This window comes from Pinus tabuliformis, chromosome 2_2, assembly GCF_031772625.1.
Source record: "Pinus tabuliformis cultivar Carrire ecotype Pingquan chromosome 2_2, CPIR1, whole genome shotgun sequence".
Classification (NCBI taxonomy): Eukaryota; Viridiplantae; Streptophyta; class Pinopsida; order Pinales; family Pinaceae; genus Pinus; species Pinus tabuliformis.
The window spans coordinates 926,079,045-926,100,071 of NC_142300.1; the positions used below are offsets into that span (position 1 = coordinate 926,079,045).

Genomic DNA, 21,027 nt, shown 5'->3' on the forward strand with positions numbered 1-21,027 from the left:
CTAAAAAATGTTCAGCTTCTAACCTCCCCAGCAACCAGCCCAATGCCTGTATTTATAGTGCAATGGAGGGAGGTTACTAGGTCCTCCTTCAAAGGGATAAAGCCCTCCTTCAAAGGGATAGCTCCTCTCATCAAGGGATTAGCTCCTTCTCTTTTGGGATGCATGAACCACCTCAGAGCGAACAATCCACGTCAAAATTCCTTCTAGAAACCTCTAGAATTAACCCAAAGTGAGTTTTTAAAGATATCAGGTGCTGAATACCTGCTATACTGACTTTCCAAAGGCTCATATATAGGCATGACTTCTGGCTCTTTTTCCTCTTCCTTAAATAGACTTGCTATAGAAATATGTTCACTTGAAGTCTCAACTTTTTCTGGTTCTTGGGATGCAATTTCTTTGGGGAATAGAAAAGGAAACCTGTCGACTAGCTTGACAGGATCTTGAATACAGACACTTGATTTATGTAAAAAAGAAGAAGGAACTGGTTTTTTTGTTTTGGATATAGATAATTGATTCATCTTCTGTACCAGTTCATTTATTTGTCCAGATGTAGAACCTATATGTTCTACCATTTTGTCTTCAACATTTTCTAGCTTCATTAGAGATTCTCTAACAAATCCTCTAATTACTAAAGTAGAATTTTGAACATTATTCAAGGAATTATTTACAGAATTTAAAGAAACTTGGACAATATCAAATTGTTCTTTGACCTCTTTGGATTTGGCCATGTTCATTTCAAGACCCTTCACAGTTGTGTTTGTCCAATTCAGCTGTTTAGAAGTTTTATGTATTCTGCCATTAGTACCAGATGCACTGTCATCCTTTAATACTAATGGTATTGCTTTGGCAGAATTTTGTCCTTCTCCAAGCACTATGCCTTTGTATGGAGGAAAAGTTGTAGGTGTTTCAACTTTAAGGCCATCTAGTGCTATCCAAGAATGTTGAGATGAAGTGGATGCATCAGTCATTAAAATCATTTGTTGCTTTCTCCTTTCTAAACAGACATAGAATGAGATCCATGTGTTAGTACAATGCATGTGTTTTTTCCATTCTTGAGACAATTTTATTTTCTCAAACATAGAATCACTGAAACCAAATTCTTCTGCTTTAGGATTTGTAAAAAGATCCCAATTCAACATGGCTTTCATCCATTTGGCAGGGACTCTATTTTTCAAACATCCATCCATTAAAGTGGAGAATTTGTGCATCTCCATGACTGTTGGTTTTTTGCAATCATCCGGAACAGAACCAAATCGGCAATTTGGTATAAGGTCATTAGCTTGCTCAAGATAATCAAGACCATATCTTGGTTTAGCTGGTCTCATTACTGAAAACATTTGAGTTAATCTGGGATCTTCATTTTCCAAAATAGGAATTTCATGCATCAACAAAACATGCTCTGACTCATGAGGAAATGGAATTTCTGAGCACTTAGGATTAGGACATGGATTGACAAAAGTTGTAGGTGGGGCTTCACCAGTGCTAGGATGATGATTCTCATGGATTACCAAATCTGCAAGATGGCTTAAAATAACAGGATACTGGCACCCTGGGCATTTAACTTCTAGGGAAGAAAAATTTACCATATGGGCTAATTCAAACAATGAAATATGTTTGCAAGTATTTACAAGAGAACTTGTGCAAGCAGTGTTAACAAGTTCAGGATTTCTGTATAATGGTGAACTCCTACACATTTGATCTATCCTGTTTTTTTTTATAGTAGATCTACGGGGAAAAGATAAGATGACAGAGGAGGACTCTTCTCTGATATCTGCAGAAGTAATTTTCTTGACTGATGGAGGCCTGGGGTTTGAAACCACCCAGTGTTAAGGGAATGTCAAATCTTCCCATCTGATTGTTTGGTGTTCTATTTTTTGATTTCTAGAGTGTGTTAACACCACAACACTAGCTTTAGAATCTTTACTGGGGGCATGCATAACAGCAGGATACAGGGTATTTGTGTGCCTGAAGCAACCTCTGGTTTGGATTGCTATATTATGTCTTTTCTTATTCATATCAAATCCAGTTGTCTGGATTTGGAGCTGGAGAATGCTCTTAATAGTTTCATCAAAGACATAAATTGAAAATTTTGGATAGCAATCAAAATAAACTGGACCATTTGAAAGAGGTGCAACTATCCCTCCTATTAATGAATTTGTATATTTGTTATGTGTAAGATCTCAGACAGTAGCTAACACAAAAGTATTCAAACCCTGATGTGTTAATGCATGTATTCCAATTCTGATACAACCCAAATGAAGGTACTGGATTTTTAGACGCTTAGCCTCAGCCTGTAATTGTTTGGGGTTAAGTAAAGGAATAGATTGTACACAGTCAGAATTTTCCTGAATCTCACTGATAGATTCCTTTATACTTATCCTAGTAGCGGCAATTAAATGGAAGGCAGATAGATCTGCATAGACTTCTGAAGCATTAATTGAAGGTAGCTGCCATCTAGCAGAGGGTTGGCTTTCTTCATATTCAACTTCAGCAAAATTTAAAACCTTACTAGATGCAATAGGGAACATATCCCGAAGGGGATTTTCAGAGGATTCTTGCTCTTCAATATCACAGTATGAAACAAACTTTCTAATTGGATCCATTTTATATAGAGTGATGGAAAAGATAAGTACTTACCCGACGAACCAGACGTTATTGGCTTTGATACCAATTTTTAGCAGGGTCTTTCACAAAGCTTGCTACAGCGCCGCACGCTTCACGTGCTATGCTGCTGTCTTGGCCTTGCTGTGTCTCTTCGTTTGTCTTCACTAATCAACCTCTGGTGAACTTAGTGCGAACCTACTTGGATCTAATTAATGTAGATGCAATATGTGGACATAGCTTCTTAATGTAGATGTGATCCATGCGTATATTGAATGGGAAATTATTATCGCACCGACTTATTCAAGGTCAATTTCCACATCAGCGCCTCACCTCAGCTCCTTTGGCTGCCACCTCCTTTGATCATGTCTTCAATTTTTTATTTTTTTATTTTTTATTTAAATTCAACTATTCGTGATGAATTTTAAAAAACTCAATTCTTTCCGATAATATTAGTTTATAAATTAATTTTAATAAAAATAAAAAAACAATGGATCGCATAAACCTTTTGGAAGATATAAGATGAACTAAATGAAATTTGTAATTAATGAAAGGATGTGAAAATAGAACGGCGGTCCAAAATTAAAATTTCAATCATTACACATGTCTCTGCCATCTTTCGAATGTTACGCGTGGACATACCTACTTAATGTGGATATAGATACGTGGAAAATTGTTATCGCACGCCAGTATGCAGCCTTCATATCCATATGACCGTCAGACTGCCACCGCCTTATCTTCATTATAAAATAAGTAGTTATATGAATCCGAGCAACATAAGATGAAAGTGGATCCATAATCCTTGCCTTTACCTGTAACTTGCGCGTTGAGAAAAAACCTGCTATCAAATTCCGGCCCTTCCCAGACTGTTTACGTGTTTTCTTCTTAAAGAAAAGAAGGGGGTGGTGGTGAAGGGAAGTTTGGTACCAATGGCGCGGATAAGTATCCGAAGAAGACGACTGAAGCGGCGAAGTTTGAAGAATCACCTGATGGTAGAGAACCTGGTGGCGGAGAAATTGCTGGTGGACACGCTGGGTGACCTGACGGTCTCGCTTGCGAGGTTAGCCTCGGAAAGATTTGACAAGCGAGGGCTCCTCCAACTCCACGATTTAGACCATTTCGCCCACGTGCTAGAGGCCGACGAAGGAGGAGGCACATTACGCTTCCATTTCATAGAGACCAGCAGCTGCGGGGGCTCAGCTTCTACTATTCCCCTGCAACAATTGAGTTCTATTTCCTTCATGGAGTTGCAGGTTGGAGAAGTCCACCATGGCCGGGTGGTGTATGGAACGTTGTGCGTGGAGGCGCTTAGAAGAAGCATGATAGTGACCTTGCTTGAGGACGATAAAGGTCGCGCGGTCATGCTGGCAATCCACTACACGGCTCCCTCTCAGATTGCGGATGTAAAGAAATTTTATCCAAGGGGAGCCAGAGTGGCCGTCAAGGAGCCCTACTTTATACAAGCCGCTGACGGTAGCATTCTTATTTTCGTGGACAACCCTGCCAACATCCACAAGCTAGTGACTGAGGAGAAGCTGTTGGGTGTGAATGTGGAGGAGGTGAGGAAAAGGGGCAACATGTGCTTCAAAGAAAAAGGATGGGACGCAGCCGCTGAGATCTATACAAAATGCATCGACGCCTCTCACCTTCAGCTCAAGGAGAGGGTTTTGTGGAATGACAATAAGAATATCAGTACCAATCTTCTGCACGCATTTTCCAACCGGGCAGAGACGTGGCTGCAGCTGAAACAATTCAAGCGGGCCCTTGAGGATTCCGATGAAGCCCTTGGGATCAATCCCAACCATCTGAAATCGCTCTATCGGAAAGGACGCGCTCTGCTCGGGTTGAGGCACTATGCGGCAGCATGTGAATTTTTGGAGAAAGCAGACAGAGTAAGCACCGGGAACAGGCAAATGAAAGATATTTTATGTCAGGCGAAGACTTTGTATGCACAGAGCCGGAATGGAAAGTATGACATCTCCGCTTACCTGCTTGGACGGTGCTCTTCTCCTCCGGAGGTCGTTGATTTCGTCGGCCCTGTGGACATCCACACGACCAAAGACGGCCGCGGCCGAGGACTTTATGCCACACAAGAAATTGCAACCGGGCAGCTTTTGCTGGTAAGCAACGCCGTCGCAGTTGTCTATGAGGATGGGCAAAGTGCTTTACCTACGTTCGGCAAAATTCTTACGGCCTCTCAAGAAGAACTTGTCTCGGTAGTCGTCTGCGCTGCTAGAAAATCCCATAGATTGCTCCAGCAACTTTATAGTTTAGATGTTTCTTCTCCGACGGACAGCTTGCATGCTCCGGCTATTGATCTATTTAGACCGGACGACGAAATGTCCCGTGGAAAGGAAAAAGAAAATTTTGAAGTGGACGTTAATCGTATACGGGATGTGATAAGTCAAAACTCATTCTGTGGCGCTTATGAACCGGGACTGAAAAAGAAAATTTTGAAGTGGACGTTAATCGTATACGGGATGTGATAAGTCAAAACTCATTCTGTGGCGCTTACGAACCGGGACTGCCCCACTCAGACCATAGTTGTTTTAGGGGTCTCTGGTTACTGCAGTCTTTCATTAACCATTCCTGTTTGCCGAATTCAACCCGTCTGGAAATGGGAAGTGCAATGTTTATTCACGCGTTCAAGCCCATCCATAAAGGAGAAGAGATAAACATTTCTTACTTCGATACTCTTGTCCCCTTGCCGCAGCGCCAAGTTAAGTGCGAGTGTTGGGGTTTCAAATGCAAGTGCAACAGATGCAGATTGGAACAATCTCTGAGGCCACTTCTAGAGCCCATAACCAGATAATTTGGAAAATTGGTTGACAAAGCAATGGAGGAAATCAATGCAGCAATTTCTCTTCAATTGCATCATTGTTTCGACGCTGATCTTCGAGCATGCGATAAAAGTGCAGAGCTTTTCCTAAAGGTGGAAGAGATTATTAGGAGTTCTGAGTTGAAAACCGACAACGTTGGAGGACTGCGTTTCTTCCGGAATGGAAATCATGGAAACCATTCAAAGCACTGTGCCGAGGGACATTCGAACTCTGATAATGGCAGCCAAACATTTAAAAGATGTTAACCGTTGGATGAGGGATGAAAATCAAGCATATAGTACAAGATATCTATCAGAACAAGCGAGGGAGGCATGCATCAGAGTGTTTGGTCGACATAGTGAACATGTTTTCAAGGAACTTGTGTGTCAGGCTTCAAACTGCCAGATGTTCTAGTAACAGTTCAACAGACATTACATGATCTGATATTATTCAATGTGGAAGACATAAGGCAGGTGTGCCATTTTGGGGGGTTAATTTCTTTGAAGTTGGAAATAGTTAGTCAGATTTTGTTCAAAAAATCGTTTTCTTTAAAGATGTAGGGCAGCATGTCATTTTGGAGGGTTAATTTCTTTGCAGCAGTTAGAAACAAATTAGATGTTGTTATGCTTTGCTTGTATGAGTTTAAGAGAATATTTGAATCCAAACCAGGAGGATTGTTTATCTGGCCTGCATTGCTCTGCTGTACTGTGTTATTTTGATATGGATCTCGAAGATTAATGCCTCAACAATGTCTTCTCAGATGATTTTTTTTTTTTTTTTTTTGAGCAATATAAAAGGTTCTGGTACTCGTATTTTCCGCCTGCATTGTTTTTCTTTACTGTGTTATTATGATATGAATCTTGAAGAAAAATGCCTCAACAATGTCCTCAGATGAAATTTGTGTTCTTTTTGAGCGATATGAAAGGTGCTAGTACTGATATTTCCACAGTATTTTTGTGGGCTGCTTTTTTACTTCGTCCCTTTTTGGAGTATGTTTTGCGTTTATCGCCCAATTTGGAGTATGTTTCGTGTTTTTCTTTTTCTTTCATGGCATATCCTTATCATAAATGAATTATCATTCCGTTAACATTTATCAATCACTTTTATAAATTACTTTATTTTCAAGTGTTGTCTCAAAGGATTTTTATAAGGATTTTGGTCAATTATACGGACTAAGAGTGGACATGGGTGCTGAGATATCTGTTTGCTTTATGAATAGTAGACTGCATCGAGTATCAAACGAGTCGTGACTTCTTGTTACTTTTGATTTCAGTCCAAACTAGGATAATGTTGATTTTCCGATTCTCCTCTCCCTACTCGTGTGAATTTTCTCATTTAATTTGCACTCTAAAATTTCTAAAGAAATAAATTAAAGGGATAAACCCTTTCATTTCAATTTATGACCCATATAGATTAGTCCGCTAACAAATCGTCCATACTGTATCCATCTAGGACATGAATTTTCTTTTTTAAATTGCACTCTAAAATTTCTAAAGAAATAAATCAAAGGGATAAACCCCTTCATTGCAATTTATGACCCATATATATTAGTCCGCTAACAAATCGTTCATACTGTATCCATCTAGGGTTAAAGTCACTCATGTTTAAATCTAGATTTAAGATTATTCATTTCCGAATCTCGAACCTATTTAGGGTTTCAAAGATTTGGCCATACTGTCACTCACGATGGTTCCATCTCAAATTTTGATCGCTTGCTGCTTAGTTTTGCAATTTACGATATCCAAATTCTGGATACGAAGTTTCGCCCCTATAATATATAGTGCGGGCGTTATAGGCATATATAGGCATGTTAATGTATCAATCCCCAGGGACGCCAACATCATCACAAGGTGAGAAAGATATTTTGGTTTTACTCATACAATGCCGTCGATAGTCAAGAGTGCTGGCGTTTTCGGCATAGGCTTAATGTATCAATCCCCAGGGACGCTAACACCATCATAAGGTAGATATTTTGGTTTTACTCATACACTGCCCATCGATAGTCGAGAGTGCGGCTGTTTTCGGCATAGGCATATTAATGTATCAATCCCCAGGGACGCCAACATCATCCTAAGGTGAGAAAGATATTTTGGTTTTACTCGTACAATGCCATCGATAGTCGAGAGTTCCTGATATCGCGTTAGGGTTTAGTTTCCATGCTTTTCTCTAACCCATGGCTATTGCGGCTCTGTCCCTGTCTGTAGTGTACATGACGTGTTCCATCGTCGCTTTGCCAAAATGCTATCCTTTGATCACTGTGATATGAACCTCTTATTAGTTTCAGGGTGTTCCTTCAAATATTAAGGAGTAGTCTACCTAGGCGGTAGAATGGCCCTTATACCTAGGCGGTAGAATGGCCCTTTTTCCGGCACCGGCCGGAAAATCGTCCGGCTCCGGCTACCGGAAATCTCTCCCTCCTCCGCCACCATCTCTCAGCTCCACCACCCTCTTTCTCCGCCACCTTCCATGACCGCCCTGACAAAAAAACAGGATGCAGTTAGAGCGCCTGACATCCCTGACCGATTGGGGATGAGCTGGAATTCACGCGGGGAGTAGAATCGCCGATTCGAAATGGTCACTCCCAATTCTGGCATGAACGAAATTATAGCGGGCTGCAGAAGCTTTCAGATGCCGATTAAGGCTGGGAACAAGGGAATTCAGTAGTTTTTTGAGTTGGGTTTTCGAATTTTTTGTTACAGGATCGATCAATATCTGGGTGTATATTCAGTGTGTATGTAACAGAGAAAAGATCAATGCGTTGTGGAAAGTTATCGGTGGAAGGCGAAGCAGAAGAAATCGCTGTCTCGCCAAAGGCCTGTTCCCGGCAAAGGCATGGGAAAAGGTCGAACCCTTATTCTTCGAGAGGGCTTGACAAGTTCAAGAGTGTCTATGCCGAGCTCTCTGCCAGAAGAGAATATATTGCCAGAAAGACTGGTGCGCCAGAGGCCCTGGTGAGGTTCGCTTATTCAAAGAACGGATGGATCCCGGTTGTGGTGAGAGGCAGAGGGGTAATTGGGAAGAAAAGCAGTGGTGCGGGTGCTGCTGGGGTTTCGATCCTGGGACCTGCTGTGAACAATAATGGACAGAAGGGCGGGGAATTGAGGAAAAAAGATGCAGGAAATCAGATTAATGGCTTGTCTGAGAGTACTTCGATTTCTGTGTTCGATCCGAGCAGCCATAGCTCGATCATGCCATGGTCTCGGATTTTCAAGACTACGGCTTTTGGGGTTTTGGTTTGAGTGCGATATGGGTTAAAAAATCGTCCTTTCCTGCGGCCGCGGCTATGGCCTTGGTCATGGCAGTCGGCAGTAAGATGTGCATGAAGAAATATATTTTGTCTGGGGTTTCATGGTTCGCAACGTTTTTCAGAAACCCTAGAAACCCTAAAGCTAGTCAGAATGGAGGGCGCGTCGAGGCAGTTGCAGAACAAAAAGACATTGATAAATTCAGCAGAAGAATCCCAAGACTAGTCCTTGCTATCAGTGCGCCTAGCAGCCCTGCGAGAGCTCATGTTCAGCGAACCCTGATCTCCGTTACAGCTTCTCCTAGGGTTGTGAAGCCGAACATCAGCAATCATGAGCACAAGAGTCTTCATCATCAATCTAAAGTTAAAAAATTCAGAAGGTATGTGTCCATGGATAGTCGGCCCGCCAGACCCACGAGAGAGTATAGCTTCTACAGGAGGACCAGACCGGCCATGACTCACAATACCAGAGTGGATGTAGCTGCTATGATCACCACGCTGCTTTGTTTGGTTTTCCTCGGCCGGCTCTCTGCAATTTTCTTCACATGTTCCTGTTGGTATCTGCTGCCAATGTTGGGAAAACATTTGAATAAGGAGAAGTGATAATACCGGGACTGTGGATCTTCATACCAGTGAGAACGGGAAGAAAGCGATCAGGGATGGATTAGTGCAGGGGAAGGATAATTGATAAGATAAGTTACGTTATGTGATGGGGTTTAACATTTAGAAGGGGCATTGATTACAATAGAAACAGTAATAAATGGTGGATCTTGAGACTCGAAGAAACCATGGTTCCCTTGTTTTGCTGGAGTAGATCTTCATGGGCAAATACAGGTCCATGGTTCCAGAATTGATTGCAGCGGCCTCGACAGTGTGGATATTAGATTGGCCTGGGTACAGGAAGGTCAATGTGAATACAGTGCTGTTGAGGAAGGTTGGATCAGCCTGAGTACAGGGAGGTCAATGTGAATACATTCCTGTGGAGGAGGCATAATTGACAAGGTTAGTTGTGGGAACTATTTTCCCCTCTGTGCAATTTTCTTCACGCCAGAGATCAATATTCATATGCCCGGACATACTTCAGGCAGTCTGAGCCTACTACTTACATCAATGCTCCACTGGTTGGCGCCCTTGCATTTTTCCGTGGTCATCCTTCCTAGCCAGTATGTGAAAATTAATGTGCACCAAATTCCTCTCACAGAATTGAATAGTCTACCTAGGCTGTAGAATGGCCCTTTTTCCTCATTTTCCGAAGAAGTTAGATAAAAGTGTCATAGTGCACAATGAAGCAGTGTCAAGTTAGTGGTTCAGGTCATTAATTGACAAGAGGAGGGATCATCTACAACACAAATGACATGAGGAAGGCATCAAAAGCATGGACAACACCATGATTTCTTATGTAAAGGAGACAAATGTGTTGGTTGGTATGGACAGGATGTAACCTCTGCTCACTATTTTTCTGAAGGCATATGAGGTTGGTTGTGCTTGTGTGATGCATTACCCTTCTGGTTACTTGCTTACGGTGGCCAGCAACTCTTTTCTATGTTCTGGTCTAGTTTCAAGACTTCACTGATTTGAGTGCTATGAAAACCAAGGCCAGTTCTAGACAATGGAGCACCCCACTCATCAAAACAGTTCTAAGCATATCCAGTTCTGTTTCTAGTGGTTCAATTTGTTGGCTTTGAGATGCCAAGACAATGCTCTGTACATGAATGGCTACAATCAGCCTCTGTAGGTGATGTCCACTTGTGAGGGAACTTTGGACGCTGAGTTTTTGTACTCAAGAAAGACTCATAATTATGCTGTGGATTTAATGTATTATGGGGGAGCATTGAAGATACCGATATCAATAAATCTGTTGTTTTAACATTTTAGGAAACGTTTTAATGGGTAGTTGTATGTCCTGTCAGGGAGTAATCTAGAAAGTTCCTTGTAAGTAATTTGGAAAGTTTCTTGCAATGTACCCAACATAGAGGCATGGAGTGTATAAAAGGAAGCTAGATGCAAAGTAACAGATGGGAGATTGGGTGAGACAAGATGCTCCTCATGGGCAAAGTTTATCCTTTGTATTTGTTGCAGGGACAGTTGGTTAATGAATTATTTGTCTTTGTTATTCTCCCTAAATCTGTGTTGTCTCATCTGAATACATTTTTGGTTTGCTAGCAACTTTTCGTCTGTGGTTTTATTACATAATATAATCTAGTTTATCTCCGATTGTTTATTTTGGAACACTTGGTCATCATCTTCATGATCCTTCATGCAACAACTTATATCAGGAAAACCATCACTTACCTATTAAACACAAATAATGTTCATATAAAAGTTTAACAGTGATATAGAACCAAAACAGATCGCCAAATTCTAAAGTGCATTCATTGACCTTCAGGCATGTGACAATACAAACAAAAATTGGCATGCCATCAATTAACTTGAAGGACAGAGCTTCACATGCAAACAAAGATTGTTGAAAAGCTAAGTTGCACAAAATGTGGAAATGTGTACAAGTTTCTGAAAAAAGGAAATAGAAGATCTGAGATGTGAAGAGAAATGACACACTTCAATTTTATGTATCTGATACACCATAGGCATCAACTTATAATAATATCAAACAAAAAGTGCAAGGTATAGCACTTGCAAAGAATGTTAGGTAAATGTCTAGGGCCTATATATCAACAAATGAAACAAGACTTTGTAGAATCAACACATGCGGAATCAAAATGGTACATGGAAATATAGTGTGTACCTAGTGCATCTCATACAAATGCATCTAACTAGTGCTACTGTAGAAATTTGTGCAACAAGTTCTAGGACATGCAACTACCTATCTCAGTAACTTGATTAAAATTAGGTGACAAGTTTGATTAATGAGCAATGTGAGATATATTCGATTAGATTATTTATGAGTCACTTAAGATTGAACAAAGAGACCAGTTCCTTCATAACATTGCTCAAATTACAAATTAGAAACAGTTGCAAGTAGAATGCCAAGTCACAAGTTAGGTAACTGCTGCAATGGAAAAGTTAGTACGATGAGATGGCATGATATCAAATATGAGAGATATGAAATATTGCTTGCAAAATGAATAAAGCTTGTACTTCAATGATATGACAATATTTCAGCAATGTGACCAAGTACAAGAGCAATAGTGGATAATTGTAAATGCAACAAGATTAGAAGCCCACAGTTTTCAGTAGAATGCTAAATGAGATGATGCAAGACGATATGAGAACTGCAAGACGCAGATTAAATTGTTTCACTGAGCTCACAATTATGTTCCAACACCAAACCACTTGCAACCAATATTATCAATTAAACAAGTATTTCAAAGTCACTCAATGAAGCAGCATTGGAAATGATGCCAAGGTGATTAGGTGAGCTTTATTATGATTCTCTTCCACTTATGGAGATGTCAATTGTAAACAAGAGAAATTTCAAACTTATGCAAGCACCATGATATGAGTACTTTGAGATGTGATTAACAGTGATTTTAATTGAGGAAAATGCAGCAAGAGCTTAATGTGAATTCTAATCACGAAATGCAATTTATGACTATGTAATGATAAGAGAACAACAAAAAATGAAATAGGATAGTAGCTAGCTAAGAGACAGAAGCCTACCCTTGATACCTTGACAATATCACGATTAATGCAATTACCAATCTGTTATGCTTTCGACTGCCACAATAATGTATGAGAAAACCAATGTAGGACTAATAAATGCACCAGACCCTAAGATATACCAATATTAGTCCACTGTATCTACTTATTATTGTGATGAAATCAGCTCTCAAGATCATTCACAAGATGTGTAATAACCAAATTTAGAGCTAAGAACAATGCAAGGATGCCTTTGTGAAGAGAGATCAAACCACTGTAAGTTCATTTCAGGCTTCTGCAACAATGATATCAGTCCTGTAACAATCAAATCAGTCATAAAACATGCGTAAGATAATAGGCAAAACACTTGTGATTTATCTTGCAATTATTATGGGTTATTTTAATTTTTTAATGTTTTTGGGTTTATTATTAGGTGTCAATTTTGATGATTAAGGTCACTGTAATGTATTGCTTCAGAACTGGTTATTGTGGCAGTCAACAAAGGTGGGAATGCGAGGCCTTCCCTTGATGACTGTTATATCAATGTGAGCCCTCAAAATTAATGTTTAGACCATAAATGAATATTGTGATCCCTCCTCAAGGCAACACAGACCTGGAACCACAATTATGTTAGCCCTAATGTGACAAAAGGATATAGATCAGCCCTCAAACTCCTTGCATCCAGGGTTAGAGAGGGTCCTAGGCCTTTCAGACAGGACTAGAGACCAAGATTGATGTATCAATGAGTTCCCAAAGTCAAAATAAAAGCAGAAAACCTTTGCCCAAGTGAATGCTAGACCTGCAATCACCCACAGTTAGCCTATAGGAGTCTAGACAAATTTATGAGCATTCAATGGGTCAGAACCCTGCAATAATCAATGAAATCTAATGGCAAACCCTTGGAACAAGCCTGCAACAAAGTCAAATCAACATGGAAATGGAATGCAGCTCACTTATAACCCTTCCAAAGGATTTGTGCATTGAGGATGTTGTTTCATCGGTTTTTCCATGGTTTTAACGTGACATTGGCTATATTTGTGAAGGAGAAGTGATCTAGAGAAGGTTTGGGACTTATGATTGTTGAACAACAACGTTATTGTGGAAGAGAAAATTTATGGTGACAACGTTTACATGATAATTGTGCAGCAATAATCCCATCACTTTCACACTACAGTCTTGCATAGGGTATGTCTTAGTGTCTTTTGGGCTTGTTTAAGGATCTAAAATAGTAGACAACACTTTATTCCCAAGTTTATTTTTAGCATATTAGATAGCAAGATCAGTGGGCATGGGTGTTTTGAGAAGAATTTGTTTACAGCCTGTTGGTGATTTATTTTTGGCAAACATCAAGTCACTCAGAGTTAGCACTACATGTAGAACTTATTAGTCCAGTTTGATCCTTTTTCCCTCATGTGTTAAGTGAGAAAATAAGGTCCTACAAAGAAATCATATCGTAAAAAGTGTCTAGAGAGGACCATATAGAACCATTATAGATCCAACAACCAATGTAGATAAAATTCCTTCCTCCCCCCACCCAAATTGACCTGATAAGACCTTCATTTAGCAATCCCAGCATGCAAAAGGAGAGTCCTACCTAAGGTCACAAGTATTGTCTTCTTTCCTATTTGTTACTAACCATTCTTTGGCTAATCTGAATTCTTCTACTTGCAATATTGTAAGATTAACATCCAGAAAAATATTTTGGGTAGTGAAGCAGGTTTCTTCTTGGAATTTCCCTCTGACGAGGAGAACCAACTCATGTGGGTAGAGTCTATTTCTATTCAACCCCTTTCTAGGTTGATGTTTCAAATCAATGATGTCATGGATGAAAGAAAATCTACAGAGGATTTGAAAAAAGAGAGGGAAGGTCATAGACTCTTAAGATTCAATTACTTAGCACATTGGATCCACTCTTTTGTATACTTGGCTTACACAACAACCTACACAATCAGGGGAACCTTCTTCAACTCTACCATTTGGACCCAGGATTTAAGGTCATCAACTTGTTTATGTATGAATTGTTGACGGGCCACTGCCTCATTTTTCCAATTTTCCTACTATGAAATAACTTAGGCTGCCTATATTTGACATCAACCTCCTCATTATGGAGGTTTCCCATTCCTTAGCCTGTCACAACCTCTTTAATGCAAACTTGTTTTGTACCACAGTCTCCACAATTGGGGGAGCCTTCTTCACTCTACCACTTGGACCCAGGGTTAATGCTCATCAACTTGTTTATGTAGGAATTGGTGATGGGTTGCTACCTCATTTTTCCAATTTTTTTCTTCAAAATATATTAGGTTGCTTATCTTTGATAGCAGCCTTCTCTTTATGGAGGTTTTCCATTCCTTAAGGGTGGCTTGGAGGTGTCATTTCATAAATGTTTTATTTGTTGATTGAGTTGTTGGTTTCCAACTTCGATTTCTCAAGCTTGTTCTCCAGTCTGATTTTCTTGTTCCTCTTGAGTTTATTGACTTGCTTCATGAGGGTCTTGATCCCATAGTGGCACTTGCTCTGTTAGGTTAAACACCAAAGGAGTGGTATATGTGATACATATTTTTTGTATCATTTTTGTTTTGAATTTTTGCATGTATTAGTGTCAAATCTAGTTGAGTTTGTTGATACACAGGTCCTTGATATTCACTTTGCACTAGTTTCAATATCTTTTAGTTTTTGACCTTAAAGATGAGGCCTGCGGTTGTATGAGATGCACTAGGTACACACTATATTTCCATGTACCATTTTGATTCCGCATGTGTTGATTCTACAAAGTCTTGTTTCATTTGTTGATATATAGGCCCTAGACATTTACCTAACATTCTTTGCAAGTGCTATACCTTGCACTTTTTGTTTGATATTATTTGAAGTTGATGCCTATGGTGTATCAGATGCATAAAATTGAAGTGTGTCATTTCTCTTCACATCTCAGATCTTCTATTTCCTTTTTTCAGAAACTTGTACACATTTCCACATTTTGTGCAACTTAGCTTTTCAACAATCTTTGTTTGCATGTGAAGCTCTGTCCTTCAAGTTAATTGATGGCATGCCAATTTTTGTTTGTATTGTCACATGCCTGAAGGTCAATGAATGCACTTTAGAATTTGGCGATCTGTTTTGGTTCTATATCACTGTTAAACTTTTATATGAACATTATTTGTGTTTAATAGGTAAGTGATGGTTTTCCTGATATAAGTTGTTGCATGAAGGATCATGAAGATGATGACCAAGTGTTCCAAAATAAACACTCAGAGATAAACTAGATTATATTATGTAATAAAACCACAGACGAAAAGTTGCTAGCAAACCAAAAATGTATTCAGATGAGACAACACAGATTTAGGGAGAATAACAAAGACAAATAATTCATTAACCAACTGTCCCTGCAACAAATACAAAGGATAAACTTTTCCCATGAGGAGCATCTTGTCTCACCCAATCTCCCATCTGTTACTTTGCATCTAGCTTCCTTTTATACACTCCATGCCTCTATGTTGGGTACATTGCAAGAAACTTTCCAGATTACTTACAAGGAACTTTCTAGATTACTCCCTGACAGGACATACAACTACCCATTAAAACGTTTCCTAAAATGTTAAAACGACAGATTTATTGATATTGGTATCTTCAATGCTCCCACATAATACATTAAATCCACATCATAATTATGAGTCTTTCTTGAGTACAAAAACTCAGCGTCCAAAGTTCCCTCACAAGTGTACATCACCTACAGAGGCTGATTGTAGCCATTCATGTACAGAGCATTGTCTTGGCATCTCAAAGCCAACAAATTGAACCACTAGAAACAGAACTGGATATGCTTAGAACTGTTTTGATGAGTGGGGTGCTCCATTGTCGAGAACTGGCCTTGGTTTTCATAGCACTCAAATCAGTGAAGTCTTGAAACTAGACCAGAACATAGAAAAGAGTTGCTGGCCACCATAAGCAAGTAACCAGAAGGGTAATGCATCACACAAGCACAACCAACCTCATATGCCTTCAGAAAAATAGTGAGCAGAGGTTACATCCTGTCCATACCAACCAACACATTTGTCTCCTTTACATAAGAAATCATGGTGTTGTCCATGCTTTTGATGCCTTCCTCATGTCATTTGTGCTGTAGATGATCCCTCCTCTTGTCAATTAATGACCTGAACCACTAACTTGACACTGCTTCATTGTGCACTATGACACTTTTATCTAACTTCTTCGGAAAATGAGGAAAAAGGGCCATTCTACAGCCTAGGTAGACTATTCAATTCTGTGAGAGGAATTTGGTGCACATTAATTTTCACATACTGGCTAGGAAGGATGACCACGGAAAAATGCAAGGGCGCCAACCAGTGGAGCATTGATGTAAGTAGTAGGCTCAGACTGCCTGAAGTATGTCCGGGCATCTGAATATTGATCTCTGGCGTGAAGAAAATTGCACAGAGGGGAAAATAGTTCCCACAACTAACCTTGTCAATTATGCCTCCTCCACAAGAATGTATTCACATTGACCTCCCTGTACTCAGGCTGATCCAACCTTCCTCAACAGCACTGTATTCACATTGACCTTCCTGTACCCAGGCCAATCTAATATCCACACTGTCGAGGCCGCTGCAATCAATTCTGGAACCATGGACCTGTATTTGCCCATGAAGATCTACTCCAACAAAACAAGGGAACCATGGTTTCTTCGAGTCTCAAGATCCACCATTTATTACTGTTTCTATTGTAATCAATGCCCCTTCTAAATGTTAAACCCCATCACATAACGTAACTTATCTTATCAATTATCCTTCCCCTGCACTAATCCATCCCTGATCGCTTTCTTCCCGTTCTCACTGGTATGAAGATCCACAGTCCCGGTATTATCACTTCTCCTTATTCAAATGTTTTCCCAACATTGGCAGCAGATACCAACAGGAACATGTGAAGAAAATTGCACAGAGCCGGCTGAGGAAAACCAAACAAAGCAGCGTGGTGATCATAGCAGCTACATCCACTCTGGTATTGTGAGTCATGGCCAGTCTGGTCCTCCTATAGAAGCTATACTCTCTCGTGGGTCTGGCGGGCCGACTATCCATGGACACATACCTTCTGAATTTTTTAACTTTAGATTGATGATGAAGACTCTTGTGCTCATGATTGCTGATGTTCGGCTTCACAACCCTAGGAGAAGCTGTAACGGAGATCAGGGTTCGCTGAACATGAGCTCTCGCAGGGCTGCTAGGCGCACTGATAGCAAGGACTAGTCTTGGGATTCTTCTGCTGAATTTATCAATGTCTTTTTGTTCTGCAACTGCCTCGACGCGCCCTCCATTCTGACTAGCTTTAGGGTTTCTAGGGTTTCTGAAAAACGTTGCGAACCATGAAACCCCAGACAAAATATATTTCTTCATGCACATCATACTGCCGACTGCCATGACCAAGGCCATAGCCGCGGCCGCAGGAAAGGACGATTTTTTAACCCATATCGCACTCAAACCCAAAACCCCAAAAGCCGTAGTCTTGAAAATCCGAGACCATGGCATGATCGAGCTATGGCTGCTCGGATCGAACACAGAAATCGAAGTACTCAAAGACAAGCCATTAATCTGATTTCCTGCATCTTTTTTCCTCAATTCCCCGCCCTTCTGTCCATTATTGTTCACAGCAGGTCCCAGGATCGAAACCCCAGCAGCACCCGCACCACTGCTTTTCTTCCCAATTACCCCTCTGCCTCTCACCACAACCGGGATCCATCCGTTCTTTGAATAAGCGAACCTCACTAGGGCCTCTGGCGCACCAGTCTTTCTGGCAATATATTCTCTTCTGGCAGAGAGCTCGGCATAGACACTCTTGAACTTGTCAAGCCCTCTCGAAGAATAAGGGTTCGACCTTTTCCCATGCCTTTGCCGGGAACAGGCCTTTGGCGAGACAGCGATTTCTTCTGCTTCGCCTTCCACCGATAACTTTCCACAACGCATTGATCTTTTCTCTGTTACATACACACTGAATATACACCCAGATATTGATCGATCCTGTAACAAAAAATTCGAAAACCCAACTCAAAAAACTACTGAATTCCCCTGTTCCCAGCCTTAATCGGCATTTGAAAGCTTCTGCAGCCCGCTATAATTTCGTTCATGCCAGAATTGTGAGTGACCATTTCGAATCGGCGATTCTACTCCCCACGTGAATTCCAGCTCATCCCCGATCGGTCAGGGATGTCAGGCGCTCTAACTGCATCCTGTTTTTTTGTCAGGGCGGTCAAGGAAGGTGGCGGAGAAAGAGGGTGGTGGAGCTGAGAGATGGTGGCGGAGGAGGGAGAGATTTCCGGTAGCCGGAGCCGGACGATTTTCCGGCCGGTGCCGGAAAAAGGGCCATTCTACCGCCTAGGTAGACTACTCCAAATATTAATTTCAACTGTCGTGCAGCGACAGCGACCGCAGCGTAGTTTTGAAAACCACTAGTACACTTCCCCGCACCACCTTTCACGCAGGAGTGGTATTTCTTGGGGAGGCAGCGATCACATCGATCAGCGCACGCGTGTCCACAGTTGACTTTCCAAAACCACCATTCCCCAGAAGGTAAAGGTCGGTAAGAAAGGGCTTGCGATATTCACCACAACCGTCCGATTTTTGAGCGCAGATCAATGGTTAAGATAGCGGGAGCATGTTTATGTTTTAATGCAACGTACATTGCAATTCGCAGATTGTACATTTGTTCCAGAAATTCATTTATCTCCATACCGAAGTAACTAAGGAAATGTACTTCTGTCAGTATATGTTGGTAAAGTCTTTAATGTTTTTTAATGCACGGGAGTTGTTCATTTTAGGGTAAAAGTAAAACAAAGTTTATTGTTGTTGTTTTCATATGAAATGAAAAAGGGGCGCAACACTGCGAACTGAAGCACGCAGCAGCACGTGGATAATTTCTGTTGGTTGAAATTGCAATGAAAATGAAAAGTGAAACTCGCCGCAGCGAATGAAAGAGGAATTTTACAGCAGGTTGAATGAATGTAATACGCAGCAGCGTAAATACATCAAGGTATTTTTTTTGTTAAAAGGGAATGCGCAGTAGAGAGATTGTGTAAGGTCCTCGAGTTTAGCCGGGCGCGGTTGGGCGAGCGGGCGCGGTTGGGCGCGGGCGAGCCGGGCTGCACGACGGGCAAGAGCGCGGGCACGCGGGCGCGCGGGCGCACAAGCGAGCGGGCGCGTGGTTGGAGTAAACGCGGTTGGGCACGGGCGTGGGCGCGCGGGTGCATGACACGGGTGAGCGCACACGGGCGAGGGCACGATGAACGGGCGGGCGCACGATGCGACGAGCGAGCGAGCACACACGGAAAAGCGACGATATGCGACGATAGTGCAGACTTGGTGAAATGTTATGCGATGGTTTATACCCATGCCTTGGAGCGTTTTCGGTGGTAGGGTGGCCGACCTTTGATGGGGGTGTGGCCGACTTGTAATACGCCCAAACGTTGTGTGTAGAGGGGTGTGTGGGCGGTTGGTTGGGCAGCCCACCCACACCCCACGATGGGTATATGTACTTGTGAGTTGAGCGTTCAAACTCAAGCAAATCACTTCGACATCTCTTCGCTCAAATTGGAGGAGTGCTTAAGTGCGCAGAAATAAAGAGAGGCAAGCGCATAGCTCGTGCGCTCTCTTGGAAAAACCGCACTTTGGAAAGGCACTTGGTTAGTGGGTGAAGGCGTGGGCAAGGTGTGCCCGGGTGAACGGTTGAACTGCAGATTTGTGTCGGGACTTGATGAGGGCGTCTTGGTGGCTCGGGTGAGCACCCGCCCATCGTGCAAGGTGTGCACGAAGATTGTATTGATGTAAAATTGGCTAAGTATGGGACTTGGTCTTGCTAAGACATACTTGTGTATTGTAAACTGATATTCTTAATATATTATCGGGCAGACTCATTGTTCAGGGAGTTGCCCCTCCCTTTATACTGTGCAATTGTTGTTCTCTTTTATAATTGCTGATGATAATGAATGAGTATGGGTGTTCATTAGTATAAAGGCTAAACATAATATTACTTGGTTGCAAAACACAAACTAAGTAAGGAAAAGTGAATTAGGTGTAGTCCATGAACATTAATATTGGTGAAAAGAAAGTGTTCAGTGGTGCTGCACCTTGCTATAAGTGGTTGAAAGACTATCGCAGGTGTAGGGGCATGACAGGTGGTATCAGAGCTTGTTGAACAGGTTCGGGTGTTGAAGCATTGAAGCTGGTTCAGTGTTGAAGAAGCTTAACAATTGATGACAGGTGCTTGCAGGTGAAGGAAGCTGTTTCACATACAAGTGGAACAAGAGCTGGTTCATGGTTGCAGGGTACTTGGAGAACATGGAAAAGGCTGAAAAGGCAGAGATGGTGGATGAACCTACGATAGGTGAGTCTAACCATGATGCAGTTAAAGCCTTGCGGTACAAAGTGTTGGAACAGATGAGTCGATGGAGTTCTGACTGGGTTTCGATGAAGGCTGAGAACATGAAGATTCGGGAGAGCTATTCGGAACTAAGAACGGAACTTGAAGAACTCAAGAGCCAATGTAGAAGTACGACAGATGTTGAACTCAAGGAACTTGATGAGGAGATCCAACAGAATGGTCTTGATCTTCAAGAGCTTTTTGATGAAAGAGCCCGGTTGAGGAAAGAAAGTGCCAGGGTGGAAGTCGAAATCAAGCAAGTTGAGGAAGAGATAAAGAAGAAGCTTCTTGGTAAGAAGGTTGTTGTGATTGAGCAGGAAGAGCTCGACTACATTGACAAGTTGGGAACTCACTACCGAGACTATC

At 41.4% G+C, this 21,027-nt stretch overlaps 1 protein-coding gene and 2 pseudogenes across 1 annotated transcript; 2 read left to right on the plus strand and 1 right to left on the minus strand.

The window, feature by feature from the left end:
- Positions 1–3,530: 3,530 nt before the first annotated feature.
- LOC149196116 (methyltransferase FGSG_00040-like) lies at positions 3,531–5,087 on the plus strand. Its single transcript, XM_089408174.1, has one exon. It carries the CDS (start codon positions 3,531–3,533, stop codon positions 5,085–5,087), a length of 1,557 nt encoding a protein of 518 aa, XP_089264300.1.
- Positions 5,088–7,570: 2,483 nt separating this feature from the next.
- Positions 7,571–10,793, plus strand: LOC149196117 (uncharacterized; annotated as a pseudogene).
- A 5,197-nt stretch (positions 10,794–15,990) lies between these two features.
- On the minus strand, positions 15,991–18,212 carry LOC149196118 (uncharacterized; annotated as a pseudogene).
- Positions 18,213–21,027: the final 2,815 nt, after the last annotated feature.